The following is a 25,908-nucleotide window of genomic DNA, read 5'->3' as shown; positions in this document are numbered from 1 at the left end:
AGAAAATCTCAAGCTTCACTTGCAAGCCATAGTCTAGCTTGTTTGGTGCTTCAACACACGTCTGCGCCTGGTCTTCTGCTTTTATTCTGGGGTTTATGTTTTTAAGCAAATCATGTTCTTTTTAAGCCACAGTATCTGTTTTCTTTCTGTTAGCAAATTTAAATAAGTTGGGTAATCCTTCCAAACATAAAACAGAAAATTTAGTCTTATTTAACATCAGGCAAACAGAAGCTGGGTTTTTTTTTTTTTTTTTACATACATGTAAATTATCCTATTTCAGCAGTACTTTTAGGCTTATTGCACATCTTTACAAGGGGACTCAGCAGGAGTGAAGGGCGCTGTACATTTGAATCTGGTCTTCTTCATTGGCCTCAAATATTCTGATGGGAATAAAGGGGCAACAGTTGATTTCCAATATCATCAATCTTAGCAGACAGGTAAACTCATGCAGATATTCTGCGGGTTTTAAAAAGGAAAACCTTCAGGCTACGTTCTGTCCTTTTGACTTTGAGTGAAAATCTCACTTTAACGCAGCAAGCAGGACTGCCTCCCGAGTGCTGACATTCACTTGATCAAAAACAAATAGCCAACAACAGTGCCCTGTTTTCCAGCATTCTCATGGACGAGGAGGTGCCCCACTTGTGCCTACATTGTAAACTCTCATTGGAGGAAAACATTGTCAATCAAGGCGACCTGACTCTGCATCAGCCTCACGCAAAACAAAGTGCTTCAAAACAAACAGAGACAAACCGGAATTTAAAGCAGGGCTTCCTTACTTAAGACGAACAATGACATAGATTTATGCTTTGAAGATGAATTGTGGTGTTTGTCATTATGCTCCTATGCGATAAATAGTGAAATAATATCCAATAAAGTATGTAAAACGAAACGCATTTAAATAGAACATTCGCTTTCCTCCAGAAACAGATGTTTTATTTTGAAAGTCCAAACCGGAAGTGCTAGGTACTGCTAGAGTGGCTTGACGGACTTCCCACTCCGTCGTCATCATCCGAACACACGGCGGCGACAGGCTCTCCGGCAGGGACGAGTCTCCCTCTCTGTTCTCCCTCTGTGTGAGGAAAAAAAAAAAAACATTTAAAAAAAATTCCTTCACAAAATCTCAACTGAAAACTCCGATGGATTGATTTGATTTTCTGCGGTAAGCCTGGCTTTGTTTTTTTTGTTGGTTTTTTTTTTTTTTACATCTTGCTTCTGCTCCAAAACCGGTGCAGCCGCCTCGTCCTCTGTTTTGCTCTGAGGGTTGAATCCATCTCGGGAGAGAGGAGGGGAGATAAATAACACGTTTTAAAGCGCCACGGTCGTGTGACAGGACGGTTCCTGTAGAAGTGTATTTGCTTCATGTGCGAGTTTGAGATCAATCAACGAGAACAGCGTGCAGGGGGGAGCTGTGATTGCGGCTGGTGCTTTGCATTCGTGCGTTTCTGGAGAGGTGTTGCATCTGCTGCAGGGACGGATGGGTTGCAGAACAGAGCTGACTGCTGAGGCCGTGAGCACCACAGTCACCCCGACCCGCAGACAGCCTCCTATTGATTAGTCTCCGAGTTAATTGTCACATTTGTTGAGCTTATTGCATTGCCACGCTGTTAAATTTCCAATTAAAGCTGCTTTAATCGGGTTATCTGTTGTGTCTGGAGGTGCTGCCGTCCATCTTGGAGGCAAACACAAATGGGATGATGTTGCTGGCTGCCCATGTGATATAAGTTAGGATGCAGTTGGTGGTTTAGCTGACATGTCTTCATCTTCACTCATCATCCTAAACCCGAGAGTGCACAGTTGTGTGCGATGTGTTTGAGTTGCTTATGACTAATGATCCATGCAAATGTTTCTTTAGGACCTTTGTGTTCACAAATAAAACAAATGACAGCCATATTTGCACCTCAGCATTAGTTTACAAGCGTGGCCCTCAGATTGTGGTACACTTGTGGGATGGGACTCAAAATAAATTGTAGGATTAAATATTTGCAAGGTAAATTTGATTGAATTTACTGTGCTGCAGCAAGCGCCTGTAGTCAAAGACAGGAAGTGTACTAGTGCCTTAATCTTTGTTTTGAAAAATAATCTACTCAAAGCAAAGTTCACTGGAGGAAATTTGGAACTTGTTGGCTATTGACCTTTTGCTTACAATGACTCTTTGCTCTCCTGCCCACAAGCTGGGCAAAACGAACTCTTCGATAAGTTGTAAAAAACCCATGTTTTTATTTCTTCAGATCTTAGGTCAGTTTAGGTCAACAAATTTGTAGTAGTTACACCAACACTCACTTCTGATTGTCTGATCAATACCTCCTGATAAGTCTTCTTCCTAAATGTTTAGGCTTTTCCTGTTTGTTTCTTTCTGAGTTATTTCTTGCTTTTCTGGAAATACTATATTATAATAGTCAGAATTAGACCATTAAAAACAGCCCTCATGATTTAAGTAACACTTCCTCAATGTCGAATTGTTTATGTCACAAATCTGCAGTTTGTAACCACTACATTCTCTTTAGTTTCAGTTTCTTAGTATTAACTACCGTACTTAATAAATGTGATTTCCACTCTATGGACTTTTGCGAACTGTTCAAATTTCCAGGTTGATTCTTAACATAAGTAAAAAAAACACATCTCTGAAATTAATTTTACTGATAAGTTACAGCTGGGTAGCTGGGTGTAAAGCCTAACTAATTTACATCCTAAACAATAAAGAATATACAGGACTAATTTAAGTTTTGATAATCAATGAGACTGATCAGTTTCTGGACATTGATCAATTGTGGTGGCTGATATTTTTCTATAAGTACCCATTTGAACAGTGAAACAGGAATAAGCGTTGATGGCTACTTATGTTGTTACCTCTAAATTCAGAACTTGGATGTGAGAATAAAATCAGACCCAACATAAGCAAACTGGAAAACCATTGAGAATTGCTTGACATGGAGAGTGACCAGGCTAACTGGCATTAGCATGGAAGGCTAATAACATATCTCTGTGTTTTGTTGTTTCTAAGACTCTAACAACTCCCTCATTAAAGCAGGTTGCAATGTGTACGTGAAATCACTTGAGACTGGCTGCAAAGAAGGCAACTACACTTTTTCCAACCTATAAGAAGGCAGTTTTTTAAGCAGTTTTGTCTGTAACGTTCTCCTAGTCCTCACCCAACTACTGCTGAACACCGTCGGTCCGCAGGGTGAAAGAAAGATCAGATGCTTTTTCATTTAATAGGAGGAAAACAAACTTGGCTGTTTAGAAATATTTTTTGTCATGAAAACGCTATTAGTCACATTGGGGATGGTAAAGGACTTTGTCTCATAGCTTTCTGTCAATAATAATGCTGTAAAGTATAAATTGATCATTGTTTGACTCGTATTGCCATCTGCTGAAGCCTCTGTGGTCGACATATTCATGTCATTTTGTTGCCATTGTTGCTCCCAGAACAGTTTAATTAGAGTGAAGTTAAGGAGGCCATCTACAACTCTTCACTTTAATAATTTAAGATTTTGAGACTTTTAAGACAAAATTTGTAGAAATAATTGTCAAAAGAAGTTGTCATTATATCTTTTCTCCTGATTTACTGAGTCACCTGCAGACTCCGTGGCCCATTTTTTTGATTAGTGTTGAGTTGAGTTAGTTTAAGTTCAGCTAATGTATTTCCAGTATCCTTTGGTGAAAATACAAAGGATATTTTCACCAAAGGAAAACATTTACCATCATGTTGATAAATGATGAAGAACCAACCTTTACCCTCCGCTGAAACAACATTTGGAAATATTCATCAACAGATCCCAAATTCAGACAAATGCGCTACTATTTCCTGGTTTCTCTGATACTCAAATTTTCCTTATTCCCAAGTGTCAGTGTAAGATGCCCAAATCAAGCTGACTGAACGGATAATTACAATGGTCTCAGTTATTTAACAGCATGACTCAACACACTCCACTGTGAACACTGTGACACTAAAACACCGCTAGGCTTAAACCACGTACTGTATGAAGCTCAGCTGTGGGTTTTATAACCCACTCTGTTCATTCAGCGCTCGAAGAGCGCTTTGAAAGCTTTAACACTGCGTTTCATTGTGCTCGTAATCTTGTGGCCAAGTGAAATGTGCCCATTGTCCTGCTGTTGATACACTGAATGAACTCGGTTGTCTGACACAAGCAAATGTTGTAACTATCCAGAGAATGGCAGACATAAGGAGGAGATTGTCCGTGTCGTAGAAAATCCAGCAGACAGAGCAGCGTTTGTCGTATTTCATCCAAATGGGACACAGCTTCAAGTGATGCTCTTCTTGTACTTGTCTTTGTTGGTGGAACAAAACGTCAGATTTTGGACTTGGGTAAGGTCAACGTGTGTGCGTTGTCTGTGGGAGTCGGGTGGGAAGTTCGACATTAACTCCTACATATCAATAGTCTTGAGTGTAAAGTGACACCACACCTCAAAAGAATCAGGCCTTGTGTTTGGAAGAGTTGTTTGAATTGCAAAGTGATCACATTTATGAGAGATTGGTAAGTTAAGTGCTGTTAAATGATGAAGTCATTCCTGTAGTAATGACCATCTGAGCACAGCTTCACTGTCTTGTGGTTCTTGTTTGGGTATCAAAGACTCAAAGCCAGTTTTTGTTATTGAGGTTTTATTTTTGTGTCTCATGTATTAGGAGAGGCTGCTGGCTCTGCAGATTATGTGTTACAATTTACCAAAAAAATCAGCAAATGCTGATAACTATTTTGGGCACCATACATTTTCTACGCAAAGTTGTCAAAAAGCAAATAAGCAGATTTGTTTTAAGAGAAAACGGGAGCCAAAAAGTCTAATGCAGTGGTAGCAAGATACCTGAAAGGCCATCTATTCAATTCACTCAAATAAACATAATTTAACTGTGATTTACTGACAAGCACCATGCCATAACAATGTTATTTTAAAAGATTTATCTAAAGGATTGTGGCTGTCTTGGGAGAAGAGGATTAATGAATTTTAATGGACTCATCTGAGGGAGGCTGGCTGCTGGATGTTTCAGCGGTCCAGACTCATAGTGGCAGTTCTGTCTCAGCACATCAGTTCCCCAATCCAGATAAGGACCTTCATGATGCTACATAGGGCACAGTAGAATGAATGGGTCAAACGAAGAAGATAATGGATAATGAGGCAGGGAAGATGGATCAAGAAGAGGGTCATGAAGGAGAATGGTTGGAGTCAGGGATGAAGGAAGAAGGGATGAGGGTTTAGGGAGTTCAGTGGTAGAGGTGAGAGTCGAAGGAAGTAAGGGTTTTGGGAGTTAGGAGAAGGGATGAATGTTGAAGGAAATGGGAATGAAGGGTAGGATCCAGTAGTGAGAGGTAGATGTAAGGGTTGAAGGCAGTAGGGATGAGGATTTAAAGGATGAATGATTAACGTGGGATGGTGCTGAACAGGATGGCTTAAATATGAAAGACATTACTTGATGTATTATAAATGCAATGATAGCCCTGTCACAATAACAAATTTTCCTGCATGATAAATTGTCCCAAAAGCTATTGCGATAAACGATAATATTGTTGTGTTGAGACTATTTTCAAGCAATAATAATGCAAGGACACGTTTTTAGAGATAAATAAACTTTAAATTCTGATGAACATTTAACACTGGAACTGGAAAAAAATGTAATATCAACAATAAACAAAACAAAATATAAAATTAATCATTAAGTCTCTGTAAACAAAACTGTCCTTCAAAATAAGGGTCAGTTGACACCAAATCACCAGACTGAAGACTTTTTTCATCCAGTTTCTGGTAGGAAAAGGAAAAAAAAAACCCAATAGATTATGCAAGTGAAAATTATTGAGTTTACTTATTATGCAATTTATTGATTATTGTGACAGGCTTATGTAATGAGTTGATGATCAATTTCTTAAACCTACACAGGGAATTTTTCACTATGACTTTGATGTTTCGATGAATCTTGAAAAGTATACATTTTGACTTATGTTTAACTGGATATGGATGTTTCATCTGTGCAGAGCGTTCACTTTGGACCTGTCACTTTCTCAGGTCTGTCTGACTGTTTCCTGTTTCATCCACCTGTTAACCTTAACCTGACATTCCTATGCATTTGCAGGAACAGCCCTGTCTCTTTCCTTATCATGCTGTTGCGGGCCTCTTTGACTCAAGCTGTTCATTTGGGTCTGAAAATAGCACAAGAATTGTTCTTGCTGAGACTGAGGTGAAGACTTAAGGCTGTGATACCATCATGTGCTTTCTTTGGGGGGGTTAAGTTGTGTCACAGGTTGATCTGAGCTGAGCGTGTTGGAAGTCAGTCCCTCGAAAAAGTCTTGATACTACTTGAACTTTTTTGCATTTTGCAAAAAACGCAAAATGCAGCAAAATTGTGATGTAAAGAGAAAATACTATCTAATTATTGTAAATAGATATCGCAAAAGCTTGGTGTACTTTTGTAAAGTGTGGACTTTGATCTGGCATTTTTAACACGGGAACAGACTTTAAAACACTTCTTTGTGTTAAAGTGACAATAAGGATGATTTATCACTCCTTTTTTAGATCACTGTATAGCTGTGACTTTGTCAAAGCAATTATAGCCCCACAAACACAAATACAGCTCTTGAAAAACATAAAACATTCCAACTTGTAATGCACTTATTTAGGACACTAGTCATATAAAGAAGAGACTACAAATTGTAAATGCATTTAATAATATTTTCAAAATTATTGATTTGATGCTTTCATTGAACAAACTGTGGAGAAAATAGTAAAAACTAACAGACAATATCCACAGGTTTGGGAATTAAGTGGAATTTTTGGTTGCAATAAATAATAATAAGAAATTTATCACGATAAACAATATGATAAACTTCCATGCCTACTTTCAATATCGGCCCCCGTCTGTAATATTTTGCTGCACCAAAATTGCACTGGACTTGAACGTACACACTGCAAGCTAAATGTGTTAGCAACTCCTGTCACTCTGGATGATGGAAGATTCTGTGCCGCACCGCCTACTGCTGGAGCACAGTTGCATCAGACAGAGTTGATGAATGTGTTAGTCTATCAATAAATCGGTTCTAAATTATGGGTGTTAATGCGGTCATTGTTGGAGTTGAATGCTGGAAAGAGGGAGAGGAAGGTGCAGGAGTGGCAAGATCTGTGGTGGGGCTAAAAGAGGAAAGAAACTGACCTCTGACCTCACGATATGCTCTACCTTGGGTTGGTGTTTTTATGGTCATGTGCAGCACTAGTTTCCCACCAGACAGAGGTTTTGCCTGTATCTCTTGGAGCTAGTGTATATTTATGTATATCTTTGTCACTGTAAACACAAGAAAAAGTAAAACTATTTGGACTTTCCCGTATGATAAATGTCGTTGACTCATCCATGCAATATAACAGAATAGCTTGAATCTGAGTCTTTTTGATGAATGTGTGTGTGACATGTTTATGGCATTACAGTGAATGATTGTTATCCGTCTCCTTGCCTGTGTTGATTCATGCGGTGCATCTTTTTCTGCCCTGAAACTTTTTCCTGCTGCCCAAACATGGCGTGCACAAATGGAGATGTCCCGGACCCTTTTAACTTGGAAAAGACAGAAGGTTTTCATGATCCCCCACAGGCACGACGGTAACAGGAGATCTCCCCTCATTTACTCTGCTCCCTGCAGGAGTGGATGCAGTGCTATTTAAATCTCTGCAGTCACACCAGAAAACAGACTCTTACCATTTTCCTCCTGTCTGTTCTCTTAATACTTCAAGCTTATGCAAAGCAGCAGCAGAACATTCATCCGTACTCTGTTGCTTGAAAGTTTGTTTTTAAAAAGGCAACAGGTAACAGATGGACATCTCCATTAAACTCACATGATAGCGTTTTCTATACCCGCAGCCAAATAACGTAAATGTTTTATAAGCTACTCGCCAAAAAAAAAAAAAAAAGCTAGTTTTTGCTGCAAACACTCGTTCAAAATACGTATCGATTGCTCATGTACTCGCAGTCTATACTAAATGTTTTATGATGTATTTTTAGCTTAAATATATGTGCTGGGCTGTCCGAGAGGGATTCTGCAAACACCACAGGATTGGAGATGTGAATGTAAATGTCAAAGAAGATTATCCAAAATCTGGAGGATTAGAGACAAATCTGCAGTTTTCCTCCTTGCATTTCTGTCCACGGTCTCCGCTTTGCTCCAGGCTCCTGCCGTAATGCGCGCTCTCTGCGAGCCCGTTCCCTCTTTTGGGTGTTTTATGGAGTTTTATGGGCGGTCGTGAATCACGCTGCTCTCTTTCCCTCCGCAGTGGCTCCCCTTCTCCGTCGTTAGTTAGGCAGAGTGGAGCAAACACTCACCTGCTTGGAGGAAGTGAAATAAATAGCTCTGCACACACAGAGCGCCGTGCTTCCCAGAATCCCGCCAGGTGCATTGCTCTCGGATTCCTGTTCTGCAGGTACAGCACAGCAGTGACTTGTACTTGTCACCTGGTCTGCCAAAGCCATAGTTTGCTTTTATTGCCGCCTGTTGATACACTGAGCTGCGGCAGATCTAGAAGGCAACATATCTGTAAAGTGAATTTGCCCAGCTGTTCTAGAGACGTTACTCTTCACAAACGTGTTTCCTTTTGTCAATGTAAGATGATGAAATGTTTTCAGGAAAGTTTCAAGTATCCCGCTACAACCTGTTAAGAGAAAGTTTGCTTTAAGTGAAAAAGATTTCACTTTTTGTGACATGGTAGCAGCATTCTTCACTGCATTATAATATATCGGGGTTTTATTTTATAGACCAACATAAAGTAGCGTGTTGTCACAGATTTTCAATTGAATTTGGATCTGACTAGACCTTTTTACAACACAAATATGTTTATATGTTAGCATGTAGCCATGGCTCTTTAGGGTTGTTGTTATGCATAAAGGTGCATTGCCTCAGATCGTTTGCGTCCTCTGATAGGGTTTCCTACCATTATTGAATCTTATTTATTTCCACTCCGTCTTCCTATCTGCTCTGACCGGATTCTGTATCCCCGATGAGAAAAATCTTCCCCACAACAGCGATGATGGGGAATATTTATTCTGGATTTTAATTTGGGGTATCGGAGTACTGGGAGCTGCTCAGTACTTGACAATTAACTAGGCCTATGAAGCAATTATCGCCATGTTCTTTTTGCTAATGCTTCCACGATAAAAACGTTCACGGAACCATACCAAAGTTGTAAATATGCAACTTTTTCTGATTTCCAGTCTTGGCAGGGCTTTTTCTTTTTCTTTTTTTCTGAATGCTTGCCACCCCTCAGGCTGCGGCGCCCTGTGTAGAGGGTTATTATGAAAACCTGCTGCTGCCTGGAGCTGAACAATAAAGTGTGTCAAACCTTTTTTTTCTTAAGATTTTAAGATTTCTTTTAACTTCATGATTCTGCTCTATTTTGTGTTGGTTTATCACATAAAATCCTAATAAAAATGATTGAAATCTGTGTTTATAGCGTGGCAAAATTCAGGGAATGCGAATACTTTACTAAGCCACCGTAAATTAAATGATGATAATGACGATTAACAATGATTCCCACAACTGATAAACTTCTGTGGGTGATAAGCTAGAGTTTTTGTAAAGTATTGTTTTTATATCATATTTTTATGACAAATAATAAAAGATTGAATGAAATGTGTTAATGCCAACTGGTATTGTCATTGCAATCTCCAACAATGCCACCAGTTCTTTTAATACTAATACTATTCTGCAGCCTTAGTAATAATAATAATAATAATACCCTAATAATAATAGTAAAAACTCTATTTGTTTCAATATTTCCAATCTTGCACTATTAATTGTGCTGTATTTGTTTCTTTTTAAGTAAAGCTATAGAAGGCTCCTTGTAGAATATGATTACTGTAAAAGCACAGTAATACTTTCACATTATTGCTCTTTTTACACCCAGCACTCATAAATTATCCCCTATCTGCTGACAGCCCATCCTCTCCTTTGATGGAGGGAGTGGTGACAGTTCCCCTTCCCGCTAATGCCACCTCTCCCCGTCTGCAGACACCGTCAACAAGTGTGTTTCCAATTAGCCGCGTCTGAAGTCAGTGGGCTGCTCGCTCTGATGAAAGACGACCCTTCACCAGCTTCAAGACCCTCTTCCAGGGACACCTTGAGCCTACATGTTCATTAGCGTAACTGGGTCTATAAAGATGGAAGGACTCCTTCTAAAGAGATCGCCTTACTCATTAGCAAAACTGGTTTAGTGAGGCCAAATCCTCTGTGCTCAGGGATAAATAGCAGTGCCAGGAAGCAGTTTGCTGCTGTGTGTGTTGCTTTTTTTACTTCAGTACTCTGGGTCCAGAGATGTGTCTGTGTTGTGTGTGAGTGGAGCTCCTGTTAAAGTAAACAAAAATGAACTGCGTGCCATCTTATAAATGTGGTGGCGTGGGAGTAAATTCTTTGCACATGTGTGGTCACGCGACACTTTGGAGAAGTAAGCCATAAAGAAGTTAACTCATATTTTAAAAGCAACCACACACAGCTCGGTTACTGTCTGTTTTTGTGTTAAATTAGAGAGTAAGGATCGGGTTTAATTTCAGCCTAACTGTTGGATTTTTCTGAAGGCTTTGTCTCAGAGGAAAATGTGAAATAATGGAAGATTAAATCACAAATTCCCCAAGAGAGGCAGCTTTTGGAGCTGTTATTTCCACCTACATCCTCATTTTGTCTCTCACTCCTTTCATCTCTCTCTCTCTCTGTCTCACTCTCTCTTTCCGTCCGCTCACAGACGATAGAGGATGGGCTGTGTCCAATGTAAGGATAAAGAAGCAGCGAAACTCACCGATGACCGCGAGACCAGCCTCACTCACAGCTCCGGGTACCGCTATGGCTCCGACCCCACGCCGCAGCACTACCCCAGCTTCGGCGTCAATACCATTCCCAACTACAACAACTTCCACACCGCCGCCACGCAGGGGGTGACGGTGTTCGGAGGCGTGCACACGTCCTCGCAGTCCGGGACGCTTCGGTCTCGGGGAGGGACAGGTGAGGCTGATCCTGCGCAGCCGCTTATCCACATGCACCACAACGTGTGGCTGCAAAGACTACCACAGTTTTGCTCTGTTGGTCGCAGTTAGACGTCAAGTCAAGTGTTCTTTTGCAAAAATCACTTTGGTAAAAAATAGATCTAAAAACACGCTGCTGTTTTTTTTTTTTTTTGTTAGTGTGGAAATTGAATGCAATTATTCCATGACAAAAATAAATAAATCTAAAACCTGCATTAGTTATAATATCTGTATTTAAAAATATTAGATGACTCTTTATTATTTTTTTTAACCCTGTTACTTAGAGCCATTGTGGAAGGTGGAAAGAGTGGCTCTTTTTCAGACCCCTGCGCTAAGCTAACAGTCCAGACAGGATTTCCATGGTAACTCTGGAGGAGGTGCTGAGATCCACAGCTCAGGTGGGAGAATCTGTTGACAGGACAGCTATTAGTCAAAGGTCAAACTCCTGATGTTTGACCTTTCATGGGAAAAGCTGTGAAAATAAAGTCATTGTTGAAAGAGAGCCTCAAGAAGTCCTATTTGCTGTTTGCCAAGGGGAACGCAGCACAAACACAAGAAGGTGGTTTGGTCAGATGAGGCCAAAAGTGAACCTTTTGGCATGCGTGCAAAACACTACGTCATGGAGAACTAACAGAGCACATCAGTGTGAAAACCCCAATCCCACTTTGTGACAATATCACGTTGTGGGAATACGTTTTATTATGAAAGAAGTGAGTCAGATTTGATCAAAGACTTGTTTTGCTCAAAAACAAGAGGCTGCAAAACTGTTTAAGACCCGGGTGGAGACTCATCTTCTAGTAAGACAATGAAAAACACACGTCGCATGGCTGCAATGGAAAGATTTAGCATCATTATGTGTTAAAACAGCCTGGTTAAATTCCAGATCTAAATCCAACCGTGAATCAGTGTCAGGACTTAAAAATTAACAGAAACTATTAAACCCAGTTTGACTGAGCTGAGATGTTTTGCTGTTTTTTCTGTTAATGCATTTCTTGTTTTTAATTTGAATCACCTTGTGGGCGAATAGTCCTTCCCCCAAAGGTCTCCAGATGAGATGAAGCCGGTAGAGGCGTGTAACAATTTTCTTCCACTTTCTGTTGATCTGTGACCTGAAATCCCAATAAAATAACCACACACAGAGTAAATACCTCTTCAGTTCAAGTGATTTTAAGTGGATTCAACATGTGGCGTTCAACGTACGGTTGTGTCAAAACTGTTTAATTAAGCAATTAAAAACAGGAAAAAATTCAGTTTAACAGAGAGGGGAGCTTCAAACACCTTGGAAATCATCTCCCTCTTCACAGCTTAGACATAAAAAAAAAACATCTCATTATGGCTGAGATTATTAGATTTTTTTTCTCTCTCCAGTATTGCCATGCTGCGATAAAGGAATCTGTCTGTGAAGGACATTCGACCCCAGCCCCCTGGTTAATGGGAAACAGAGTGACCTAATTTATAGCCGGTGCTCTGTGAAGCACATCTGACGAGCAGAAGGACCAGACATTTTGCCGAAGAGTGCAAATCCCTCTTCAGCGTGTCACACTGCTTCTGCTTAAGGCTTTAAAGGCACATATGAAGCACGTCTCTTTTTAACGTTAGCTGTCCTGGGCCGCCTTCTTCCCACAATGTGCAAGTATTCAGAGGATTGTAAAGTGGAGTTTTGTGTGAATGAACTCAATAACACAGGTCAATACACTAGATTAGAATGGAGGTCAAGAAGAGATAAAGGGGAGCTTTTGGTGGGTTTAATAGGATTCAGATCCAATCAGAAAGTGAAATCATTCGGTACTTTCAGGCTTGTTTGAAGATACTGGGACTCCAGAGCCAGCTTCATCTTGTAGCAAAAAAAGAAAAAAAAATGCATTACTTTATTTCGGTCGTAGCCACAAGAGTTTACTGGCAAAACAAGTTGAATTCTGAGATAAAGTCATTAAAGTTGCATTCCATAAAACAAAGGCGGTGAGCTGAAAGATGGCTGAAATGTTTTCGAGAGACGATTCAGACGAGGACCTTGTGACAGTGTTGACTTCTCATATATCGCCTGTTCGCTGCTCAATAAGTATAAAAGTATTTTTAGGGCCAGACTTAAAAACAGGACTGGTCCACATTGATCTCCACGCCTTAAATATTGAAAGTATCACATTGATACAATTCCTTAATTGTGTCCTTCATCCACCTTTGTGTCATGAGATCCTTTCTTTATGCTGTCCTTCTTTTCATTCTATACTCTTTGTACAATGTTTCTTTCTTATGTTTTTCCTTCCACCTTTGTGTCCTTGTGTCATGCCTTCATTTTGTTTTTACTTATTTCCTTTCTTTGTGTCCTTTGTTTCTTCCTTGTGTTCCAACTCTGTCCATCCATCCTTTTACTCTTCCTTTTTGAGTATTAAGCAGTCTTCCTTCCTTTTTCCTTTAATTCATTATTCATTACACCCTTCTGTCCATGCTTCTTCCTTTTCGTGTCCTACCTCCTTTCTTTCCCCCCGTCTTTCTTTTCTTATTTGTCTGTCTTTCCATCCTTGTGTCCAACATCTTTTTATGTTTTCCCTTCCGTAATCATTTTTTCCTCCTTTTTTCCTTTCTTTCTTTATTCTTTTGTGTCCTGCTTTTCCTTCCTTCCTCCTTGTTTTTAGTTTATCATTTTGCTTTGTCCTATCTGTCTTCCTTCATTGTGCTCCGTCTTCTTTTGACCCTAGAGTCAGTGCTTGCTTCCTATCTCTCCATCCTTCTTCCCTTCCTGTTTTGATGAAACTCCACCTCGCAGACCTCAAAATGAAACTTTTAATCAGTACAAATCACAGACAGCCTTCAGATCTTTTAGGTCTCTGCAACACCATGCTCAGCCGGCATACTGTATGTGACTTTCTTGCTTTCCCCTGCAGGGGTAACTCTGTTCGTGGCTCTGTATGACTATGAGGCCAGGACGGAGGATGACCTCAGCTTCAGAAAGGGGGAGAGGTTTCAGATCCTCAACAGCACGTAAGTGTGAAAACATCTGCATGACAGCATGCGGAGGGAGGGTGGTGGTTGTGTTCTGCTCTGATTTGTTTTTTTGGGGGGATTGTTTTTCACCAAGATCCAAATGCTACATCTGGGCTAAAATGCCACACAGGAACACGGAGAGCAGTTGGTGTCTGCCTTAAATTACGTTGTTTTTGTCGTCGTTCTCCTTTTAGGCTGAGCAGAACATCGTCGTGGAGTTTAAGCCACACTGGGACTAGCTATGTGGCACATTTCAACACTTTGTTTCAGTTTTTTCCAAAAGGATTAGGTTCAGATTGGAGTACCAGACTTTAGAAAACCATTCTTATGACCTGAGGCTTTTGTTTCTTTTTGGCCCCTTCATAATGTGTCTTAATAACTCTGATCAAGCATTATATAAAAACAGTATTTGTAAATATACTCTAATTGTTTTTTTATCTGGTCTAATGTGTTATCTCCATGGAATTTATTCACCCTAGAATGACACCAACGGATCATTTTGCAAATTGTTTTATTCACTTTGTTTGAATTTGGAGAGGACTCAGTTGGTTTCTTTCTACAAAAAAAAAAATTTTTTTTTGCTGATTGTAAAACCTTGAAGTTTCTTTTCTACACAAAAACCTAATAAAAAGAAGCAAAATTTAATTTAGAATAAAATAAAGTTTTAAACCTAGACAAGTTTTGTATTTCCTAAAGTTCTGGTTGTCTTAAGAGCTCTTGGGAATTTTTGGAACGGGGAACGATTCATAGAGTGGCATAGTCAAAGCGCAGAACTAAATTCCATAGATAATCTGTGGTAAAACAGATTCTCTCCATTCAATCTGACTAAGTTGCAGCTATTTTGTAAAAAAAAAAAAAAAAATCGGGCCAAGATTTCAGTCTCTCAATTTGCAAAGCTGCTACTGTCATGCTTCAAAATATTGCAGCCGTAGCTGCAGCCAAAGCTGGTTCTACAGTAGTCTGTCCTAATGAGACTGGACTAATGCACAATATTTGTAGGAAGTCGAAACCTGACAAGAGTCATCTGTGCTTGTTTTTGTCAAAATGTGGTGAGAAGGGAACAGATTGTCTTGCAAATGGCTACAGCGTATACACACAAATATGCCTGCCAGTCTTTTTCAGTGTTTGTTTTTGGGCCCACTCCTACATGCTTTCACTTTAAAGGTGCAGTACCAGTTGGCTGTTTCCAAAACTAGAAGTAGCTAGAAAATATTCTGTAATGTTTTGGGTTTACTAGAGCTAAAGTTTTCGTTGGGCCAGAGTTCTGCTACTGATCAGGGTTTGTTTATTCCAACCTGCCGGTTCGTTCACCCTCTCTCTCTCTCTCCCTCTCTCTTGGTTCTCCCCAGGGAGGGCGACTGGTGGGAGGCTCGTTCCCTCACTACAGGTGGAACTGGATACATTCCCAGCAATTACGTCGCTCCCGTGGATTCGATCCAGGCAGAGGAGTGAGTTCACCTTTTCTCATGAGACCAGATCCCGTTCTCTGGGAGCCCGCCGTAAATGTCGAGCGACTTCCCCGTCTGTCTTTTGTTTAACGAGACACGGTGTCACACCCATTACAAACAGAGCGAGTGAAGTGCATTCAGAACAACAAATATTAAACCTCGTGCATTTTTGTTTCTCCCGCAGCTGGTATTTTGGTAAATTAGGCCGAAAGGACGCGGAGAGGCAGCTGCTTTCCGGTGGCAACGCCAGAGGCACGTTCCTCATCCGTGAGAGCGAAACGACCAAAGGTACCCGCACAGCGGCGACATGCTGAGATAGTGAACACTTTTACCCTTCAGGGAAGGTGTGTGCCCAAAAGCAGAAACACGTGCTAATACAAGCGCTGTGCAGGGCATCTTAGCAAACCCGAAAACTCAAATAAAACTTTCAATAAATTCCAGGTCCAGATCTGTATGGAAAAGGAAAATAAGAATGTGGAAAAATATTTGTATTTTCAGGCTTCATTTCTTGCAAAGTGCTTTAATCCATGTAAAGCACTTTGAATTACCTTGTTGCTGAAAATGTGCTATATAAATAATATTACCTTGCCTGCCTTACCTTACCTTAAATGTTGTGCCCTTCATTGCTTTCTTTTTCCTTTCTCCCTTACTTTTTCTTTTCCTTCTTCCTTCCTTCTATATTTCTTTTTTCTTCCTTTATTCATTCTTTCCTGCCTTCCATCCTTCCTTCCTTCTGTTCTTCCCTTGCATCTTCTTCAAGTACATTCTCCATGCCCTTAATTTATTTCCTTGTGTCCTTCCATCCTTGCATGCTGCCTCCTTTCTCTCTGTACATCCTTCTTTCCTCATGTCCTTCCTTTCTAGTCTGTGCCCTCAAGTCTCTTGTCATTCTTGTGTCCTTCTTCCTTATGTCTTTCTTCATTTTGTTTCCTTCCCTCTTTTCTTTCCTCCCTCTTATCCAACCTATTAGTCCTTCCTCTTATCCTCCCTTCTCTTGTTCTCCTTCCGTTCTCCGTTCTTGTTCTTGACAATAATCCGACCAGCACTGCCATCAGTTTTCTGCTCCCTAGTTTTCATGAACTACATGCCTCTATGACACTGGCTTTTTGTTGACGCATGTGTTGTCTCCGTTCCAGGGGCGTACTCTCTCTCCATCCAGGACTGGGATGACATCAAGGGAGATCACGTCAAGCATTACAAGATCCGTAAACTGGACAACGGAGGCTACTACATCACCACCAGGGCTCAGTTCGAGACCCTCCAACAGCTTGTCCAGCACTACTCCGGTGAGAGTTCTATATTTGAGAGAGCAATAACTTATGACGACAGCTCTGAGGAGGAGTTTTGTTTTCATGCATGTGTCCTTCCATGTTTCCAGCCAGGGCCGCAGGGCTGTGCTGTCGACTGATCGTGCCGTGCCACAAAGGCATGCCTCGTCTCACCGACCTCTCCGTCAAAACCAAAGACGTGTGGGAGATCCCGCGGGAGTCTCTGCAGCTCATCAAACGCCTCGGCAATGGCCAGTTCGGAGAAGTCTGGATGGGTGTGTATCATTTGGCGCGGGCAAGGGTTCGGACAGCTGTTGCAAAACAGCTGTACGTAGTTGGAGTCCATGTGGGAGCTGGTTCTAATTTGCTGTTTAAAAGCTGCACCCATTTTGCCTGCGTCAAGATTTTAGAGAGCAGATTTTGACTTGAGCTTCATGAAAACACAACTTGTTCCAGTCTCCTATTCTAGCGATAGCTTAAGAGGAGCGAGATGACATTCTTACATTCAGTTTTAACACAGAAATTTCCTTCTAAACTTTAACTGATACGTAAATATCTGCTGTCCATTTTGGTGGCCAGTGCAAAGAGTTCACACTCCTTTCCATAAACTCCCTCACATTTTTCCAAAATCCTTCCAGAAACTTAGTGATACGTGAAGACGTTTAGCAGAGTTAGTTTATAAAGCTTTGAACTTCTCATGGAGCAAAGTTCAGTGCACCATCTGAAAATAAATGCAGCATGCCACGAATCCAAACATACAATGACGTGGCCGTCTAAGAAAACTAGAAAGAAAAGGAAGAAGATAAATCACTTTTGAGGAGCTGCACAGATCCACAGAGAGAGAGAATCTGTTGACTGGCCCTCAGCAGTCGTACACTCCACACTTCTTTCTCTTTTTTTGGAGAAAGGCCAAGAAAAAAGTCAAGAGATCACCTCGAAGACAGCCCTGTGAAACATGGTGCCGACTGCATTGTACTGTGGACACGGTTTTCTTCAGAAGACCTATTAGAAGTTCATGGTCCTGCAGGCACTTGTACTTAAACATGCAGCTGTAATAATTCTGCAACCGTTTCACTTTTATTGCAAACGACTGCCACACCTTTCCGGTTTTTAACATTTTTGAAATATGTGAAAACCTTGCATAATTTTATATCTCTTTGACAGTTCTTCACAACTCTGCATCAGTCCGAACCAGCAGTCTACAACCAGTAGCTGTGAAGCCACATTTAGCTCACACTGGCTCAATAGCATGATGTAGAACTGAAAATGGATTTTAGATTTAGAAAATGTTAATTCTGTTCCAAAGATGAGCACCACACTTTAGAAAAAGGAATCCTGTTGCAACTTCTACCCTTTATTTTTGTTCTTATGTTTTGTTTCGTTTTTTTCATCAGGCACATGGAACGGCACCACGAAGGTGGCAGTGAAGACCTTGAAGCCTGGCACCATGTCGCCCGAGTCCTTCCTGGAGGAGGCTCAGATCATGAAGAAGCTCCGACACGATAAACTGGTGCAGCTCTACGCCGTCGTGTCCGAAGAACCCATCTACATCGTCACAGAGTACATGAGCAAAGGTCACAGTTCACATCACACCTGGAGAGAACAAAAAAGGATACCCAGGGAATAACTGGGAAACCTCTATCAGAGTGAAATGCAACGAATATTTTGTGTTCTTCTTTTTCTTTTAGGAAGTTTGCTGGATTTCCTCAAAGACGGAGAAGGACGAGGCCTTAAACTGCCAAATCTGGTGGACATGGCGGCGCAGGTGTGCTGCTAATAATCTCTCTCTAGTTTTTACGATCCTTTTCTTTTTGTTTTTTTGTTATGGTGGACTGATTCCATCACTGCTTTGTTGTATTGTTGTTGTTTTATTTAATTTATGCCCCATAAGGAACACATAAATCATTAGTCAAAACCTCAATAAACATAATAGCTTTGTTTTTCTACAAATCATCCTTGTTTTATTGTTTTGGCTGTCAACTTGTGTGCATAGCGTCTTCCTCTTGTCCCTGTTAAATAAATGGATATAATCATTCCTTTAAATCTGTTTTTTTTAAGTTGCAATCAGATAAAATTTATTAATTTGCATTAATTCTTACAAACTGTACATTATTAAATTAGCAACCCCAGTGCTCATAAAAGAAGTTTAAGTATCCAAATTGAATAAAATGTTGAGTTGTGTAGCTGGTGTTTTAGCTGTTTGACAGCTGTTCAGGATCTCCCAGCTGGCTTTGATTAACTTCTAATGAGTTGATTTCCAGCGTTGGGACTAAATGCTAAAAGCTACAGTGCCGTTCTTCTGTTTCCGTTAGAGAGTGGTTTTAATGTTGTGGCTGAAGTGTGGGCCCATTTGCTAATGTGTGCGTGGAAAAAAAGACGCTCTTTGCATAACACACATTTGCCGACCTTGACGCTGTTCATTTTTATGTCGTTTTAAATGGAAAAATAATTAAACCCTCCTTCTCCCAGGTGGCAGCAGGAATGGCGTACATCGAGAGGATGAACTACATCCACAGAGACCTGCGCTCTGCCAACATCCTGGTAGGAGACGGCCTTGTCTGCAAGATTGCCGATTTTGGTCTGGCCAGGCTCATAGAGGACAACGAATACACAGCGAGACAAGGTGGGCCCGCCGGACAGAGGAGCGTGGTAAAGGGTCAGATTTGTGCCAAAATACTTTGGTATAAATGATGTGAATATATTGAAGCAACATCTCAAGACACCAGCCGGGTTACATTTACTCCCAAAGAAAAGGTTGGACATCCAAATGGACAACCATCCTTTGACTTAATATTGTTTTTTGAATGATAATTTTATTTTTATTTCTTTTAATATTAGTTTTTAAGCTACTTAGTGTCTCTTTCATATTGTTTCTGTAACCAAAATGGATTAAGTTTTTTAATGTAATGGCCAGGTGCTAACATTTAGCCCTCCCTACTTGTAAACGTCGCAGAAAAGTCACAACCATTAGCTTGTGTTACAACAGTGTGATTTATGTCAATGCTCTTATTTTGAAATGTAATCGGGCTGTTAAGATAGGCGGGAGGAAAAGTTATGGAGATGCAGGTAACGTCGGATGGGCTAATACTGTCTGCCTGCTGTTATTATGTCATAACGACGACAGGCTCTCCCAATCGTGTTGCACTTGATTTTGTTTGTCCAATTAGATCTTGAGAAACGCCTACCTTTGGAAAGGCCTACTTCACCTGCAGACATACCTACTTGGATCTTAGTCTCAGAGAAAGTTTGTGGTCAGAACTGAAAGAAATACATGAGGGCAAACTTGCCTATGTTTATGTCAGAAGGAATGGGTCAACGGGCTCGACTAATCTTTCTAGTCTAGTGTCTGAATTCCCAGTCGGAAAAACAGCATCATTTCCTACCTAAAGTCAGAACTCTGTATGGGGAAGTCAGAGTTTGCACACCAACCTTGAGTTACATATCTATTACTTTCTCCCACAAACAAGATATAGAGAACATTGCTGAGGTAAACCACATACTGTGCGTTTCTGTCAGTTTGCATCTCATTGTTTGTTTTTTTCTCACTGCTTTTCAACAAGAACGCTGTCAGCTCACATGATGAATATGTCATTCGCAGAATTTGAAAAATGTTAACAAAAAATTTACTCTTTCTTATTATTCAGACATTTTATCAAATAGAAAAAAAAAACTTGGAATCATAACTGAGCTAAATCAGGACAAGCTTATTCTGAAACTCAAGACCCAGTTGCAGCATCAAAGGCTAATCTGCGGACATATCTTACATATTCCTCCGGTTTTCCTTCAGTAGTCTACGCTTCCCTCACCCACAACATCCTTAGGAATACTTGCAGCCAGAGGAAAAAGGTCTGTGGTTTTGCAGAGGGTAAACATGTATGAATTTGTTCTGATGTAGACTAGGAAAACAGAAGGATGTGGTTGGAACATGGCTGAAAGACAGCTGAATATATACTGAGCAACGGTGAAAAACCTAATCCAGACGAGCGCGTTTAACTGCTCGAGTTTCCACTCAACAGTTTGGCTGTTTTTCCTCAAGGAGTCGGACATAAACTACTCTGTCAACATGCCCAGCTGCTCATTGGATGGCAGCTTAAAGACATTCGATTGTTTAACTCGGGCCAAGTGCGAACGGAGACCGGGGGGAAAGATAATGGAATTGTACCGTCGTTCTCCCAGTGGGACGCTGTGATGTGAAACCGCAGATGAAGCCTGACCTACTTACTGCCGAAGTATTTCTCAGGGATCGACAAAAGTGAAGTCACAAGCATGTTGCTGTAGCTGGAGGAGTAAACATACCCGTTCAAACCAGATGCCTTTACTTGTTTCAGGCGCCAAGTTTCCGATTAAGTGGACGGCTCCTGAGGCCGCGCTGTACGGGAAATTCACCATCAAGTCAGACGTGTGGTCGTTCGGCATCCTGCTCACAGAGCTGGTCACCAAGGGGAGGGTGCCCTATCCAGGTGAGACTTCTTCCTGTTGATTGGTCACGTCTGATAAATGCTGCATGCCGGCTCGTTAGGGTTTTGCAAGGAGAAATAAACATCATGCTACATTTACTGCCACAAACTTTAGTGCAAACTTTGTTTCAATTTCATACGATAGACGAACACAAAGCAGAGGGACAATAATTCATAAATTAAAAAAATTTTAAATGGATTGCACGCCATTTACTAAATAATATCCAGAGCAATCAACTGCCTTAGATGACAAATTCATCTTGATGGTGGCGGCTTCTGATTCAGGTGAAGGGAGCTAAACACTCAACGATGACCTGAAACTGAGGCCGAGGTTTACATCCGATTAGGACGTTATTCTACTTCACAACTATGCATATATTTGAATCTGAAGTTATAAATCATGAAAAAAATTTAATTGTCTCATAACATACAGGATATCAAACCACATCAACAATATGGCGTATTAAAGCAAACAAAAACAAAGAACCAGTAGTAAATCACAAACTCTTAGATGTATTAAGCTGCTTAGTGCTAGTGGGAGCTTTGAATGGGGTCAGTGAGAGTGAGAGGGAATTTGTCCGCTTTCCCTCTTCCCCAGGCATGAACAACCGCGAGGTTCTGGAGCAGGTGGAGCGAGGCTACCGGATGCCATGCCCTCAGGACTGCCCCTCCTCCCTGCACGAGCTCATGGTGCAGTGCTGGAAGAAGGACCCAGAGGAGAGGCCCACCTTTGAGTATCTGCAAGCCTTTTTGGAGGACTACTTCACAGCCACTGAGCCTCAGTACCAGCCGGGGGATAATCTCTGAAGCGCCTCCGCCCTCATCTCATGTCATTTCATGGCCTTTCCACCAGAGGGAGCCACGCAGCTCCTTTTCTGTCATCTTAGAAAAGCTTTTTTTTGGTGTTTTTTTTGACTGACTTCTTCCAGACGTCATGGAAACGGGGACAGACGGCGGTGAACTGCACATCAGCTCCGAGGATGTTGGTGGAGGCCAGAAGTAATTAACTTTCATAAATGAGCAACATAAGTTGTGTACTTTGTATGTAATGTAAATATTAATTGCTTGTTTACTTAACTTTTTGTTGTTTACTTTATATTACTTTTGATAATTTGGGAGCCTGTGGAATATATATGTTTTTCTTTTTAATTAAAGGTTAAAAATGTTCCAGATTACGTTTCTTGGAGCAGTGTGTGTTTAACTCGGTGAAATTAAAGTTTCACAAAAACCATAACTGCTAGTGTGGTTGCAGGAATCTTGGACCGAAGCATCTGACGTTTTTCTGAGACCTCAGCGCCATTTTTTTTACGAGGCTGATTTAACAATACTTCTCTTCTCAAGGAACTCAGATGTACTATAAAACCTGTTTTTGCCTTTTCATCTTTAGTAATCTTCTTATAACGCAAGGGAATGCCTTCACGCTTTATAAACACTAACCCGCATCATGGACTCGTCCGATCAAGCCCAAAGTGTAGGGCTAATTCGGCACTGATACTAAGTGCATCCATAGCATTTCAGCTTAAGCCAACAAGTTTTAGCTCGGCTTAAAGTAATCTTTAGTTTAGCTTTATGTAGTTGAAACGGGGCGGACTTCCTCTCAAGCTGCAACCATTGTTTAGGTGACTGCTTAGTGTACTGATAATGTATGTTGCATTGACGTATGGAGGCAGGCTGTATAAGATCTCTCCTCTTTTTTGCTTTGACATGCTGAGAATGAAGGATGTGTACTTGTATTTGTCCCTGCATTGTGTGTACTTTTAAATAACATGTTCTTATGTTCAGCCAGTGTTATATGTTTCACTTTTTTTTTTGTTTTTTACTACAAGGTGTCAAACCTGCCTCTGGAGGTGATCCAGGACAAATCGCCATTTCTGTGTGTATTTATGTTGCTTTCCATGGGTGGTAAAGTAAACTGTAAATTTTCATTTTCTATCGCTTCTTTTCCTAATTTATTAGGCATACAAAATGTTATTTTATTTTTTGCTCTCACTATTATTTATTGTCTGTCTATTACCTGTACACAGCTGGTTTTCAAATAAACAATCTTTCAAGTATTAGATTTGTGTTTCTGACTTCTGACATTCAAACAACTCTTTTTTTTTTTTTAAGGGCTGCTGAGCAACCTGCTTTTTCAAAAGATAAGCAAAATGTAGAAAATGCATCATATGTGGATGCATGATGATGTTTTTTTTTTTTTTTGTCACACTTAAATGTTTCAGACCATCAAACACCTTTTAATATAAAACAAATATAACCAGAGTAAGCATAGAATGAAGTTTTCAAATGATGAGTTTGGTTATTAAGGGGGAAAAAAACATTAATATCATCCTGACATGGTAAATGGCCTGTCCTTGAATTGTGCTTTATCAAATTCATAGGACCTCAAAGCGCTTCACTCTTCATTCACACACACACACATTCACACACTTGCTTTTTAACTTTATGTGAAAAGGTAATGGACCCTTTTGTTAATCGTGAATAGACTGTAGTTACCCACATTTTATGAGAAACTGAGTTTAACCTCAGACTATCAAAATGAAGAAAATTAACAACAGGTATAGTCAGGATGATTTGCTGCTCAAGGAAAGTGTCCAACTAACAATTTATGACCGTAACCCAAGCATATCTTATTTAAGCAGTTGGACGATAATCTGAAACACACAAGCATATGAACCTTTAAACAGCTCAACAAAAAGTAAGATAAAAGCTCTGGTGTCCTATTTAAAGCATCTCCATCCTGTTCACGTCCTGTGATGAGACATTATGCAGTTTGTTCATGCATGAAACTTGACTGGATTAAAAGAATTCAAAGACATGAAAAAAATTCAAAGAACTACGAATTGCTTCGTGGCAACTGGTGCCCTCCAGGTCGGCCCAAACAAGTTGTTACTTTTCCACATATTCTCAGATTGTTTTAGATCATTTATTTTCTCTTGATAAATTAAATCATGATTTGAAAATACATTTTACATTTACACAACTTGTATTTGGTCTGTATTAAAATTTGTTTGTTGATAAAGTGTAACAAAAAAGCAAAAGCAATGAATTTGTTAGGGAGGCACATACCTTTCCCTCTCAACGTACTTTACAAGACAAACAGGTTCTACACGAAACCAATTTGGTTCAAGTTCAGTTCAAATCAATGCAGCACTTTCCATCACTTCATCAAATCAGTATTAATTATAAAACAATGCAATCAGATTAATAGAAAACTCTCTTAATACTAAGCCCACTGCAAAAAAAAAAAACCAAACAACTGCAGCAATCTTTCAGCTCGACTAAGCATTTGGCAACGATGGACATAATTTATGAGCTACACTTTTCTTTTTCAACTGCTTCTTAACATAAATATGTCAGCCGATCACATGGCAGCAACTTAATACAGTTAGGTATCTAGATGTATCAGAATAGGAAGATAAATTACGTTTGTTCCTCATGGGTTCATCTGAGTATTTTAGAAACTGCTGATTGTTATCCAGAACCGTTTCCATGGTTTACAGAGAATGGTCCAAAAAAGAAAAGATACAATATCATGTGGTCAAAAGGCCTCATTGATGTTAGAGGTCAAGGGAGAACGGACTGATGTGTTTGGGGTGATAAAAAGGCGACACTGGCTCAACGAACCACTTGTTACAGCTAACATATATTTTTACTGTTGTATTTGTTAATGTTTATGTTTACTTTTTCACTCTCAGACTGTATTTGAGCCTAGTTTTAGCCTAGTTTTATAACTAAAGTTCAAATTTCACAAATTTAGACTGTGAATGTCATAATGCCAGATGCAAAACTGAATTATCAAATAAATTATCATAAGTTCTTGATTTATTTCCGCCCGCAAAAAATGGACGTTCCTCACACATTTAGGTAAAAATAACCTGCATTCTCCATACTGACGCATGTTCCAAGTTAGCTTCACACAAGTTTACTGCAGGCCACCGGAGACCGAGTGTTTGATACTGCATCTGCTGATGGAGGAGAGATTCCTCCCTCCTCCTGTGCCAATGAGCTCAGCCTCCTCAGCTGACCTCTGCTTTAGCCACATAATATTTTCTGCGTATCTCCAGCCAGCGGTGTTTATGTTTCTTAGCACAGTTTTGGTTTTCTTAGTTTTATTTTTGCATAGCTGTGCTTATGTTGCTTTCAGTGGCGTGGAATTTGACCCATTAAGTCACGTGTGTCCCGTATTTAGAAATGAAGAAATATTATGTACTAATATTAAAAGCATGTTTTTAATACCTTTACAATGTGGTATGACATTGGCTTTTTTTCATTTTCTGCTGATAAAATATCTTTGCACTTTATTGTCTACATGTTGTCATCTAAGAGGATAAATATATAACCATGGTTAGGAATTAAGATAATAATGGTATTCAATTAAAGAAATAAATATACATATGTGTATATATATAATTTATCACCTTCCAGCCACCAGGTGTTTTGGTGGCGTTGGACATTTGACAGAAGACTTGGTACCTGGACAAAACAGGAAGTAAGGGAGGGACAATCCCTACACAAACAGATGCCTGATATAAAATGTCTTGTGGTGGAAAACAGCAACAAGCTTAAAAATCATTGGTTATTGAATCAGACCCTCCCTAAGTGGTAATTTACACCCAAAAAGAAGCGTGCATGTCTCCTTAAATATTATATAAAACATGTTTGCTACAGAGTTGCAACATTATATTAAGATAAATCCACCAAGTTGTTGTTAACTCCAGATTTGGAGAAGACAGCTTGTTGTTGATTTTAGCTGTAGC

At 40.1% G+C, this 25,908-nt stretch overlaps 2 protein-coding genes across 2 annotated transcripts in view; one reads left to right on the top strand and one right to left on the bottom strand.

Moving 5' to 3' along the window:
• Nucleotides 1–1,004: 1,004 nt before the first annotated feature.
• LOC114134301 (tyrosine-protein kinase fyna-like) lies at nt 1,005–23,208 on the top strand. Its single transcript, XM_028000813.1, has 12 exons — nt 1,005–1,159; nt 10,720–10,976; nt 13,879–13,975; nt 15,328–15,426; nt 15,611–15,714; nt 16,563–16,712; nt 16,805–16,969; nt 18,089–18,268; nt 18,383–18,459; nt 19,164–19,317; nt 21,023–21,154; nt 21,750–23,208. Exons 2-12 carry the CDS (start codon nt 10,730–10,732, stop codon nt 21,956–21,958), a joined length of 1,614 nt encoding a protein of 537 aa, XP_027856614.1. The 5' UTR covers nt 1,005–1,159; nt 10,720–10,729; the 3' UTR covers nt 21,959–23,208.
• Nucleotides 18,077–25,908, bottom strand: part of LOC114134442 (uncharacterized) — a 36,574-nt gene continuing 28,742 nt past the window's right edge. Inside the window, exon 11 of the mRNA XM_028001066.1 lies at nt 18,077–18,239. The gene's annotated coding sequence lies outside the window, so the exon portion shown is untranslated. The remainder of the gene's footprint in view (nt 18,240–25,908) is intronic.

Source organism: Xiphophorus couchianus, chromosome 19 (genome assembly GCF_001444195.1).
Source record: "Xiphophorus couchianus chromosome 19, X_couchianus-1.0, whole genome shotgun sequence".
Taxonomy (NCBI): Eukaryota; Metazoa; Chordata; class Actinopteri; order Cyprinodontiformes; family Poeciliidae; genus Xiphophorus; species Xiphophorus couchianus.
This window is presented reverse-complemented; position numbering and strand designations above follow the sequence as displayed.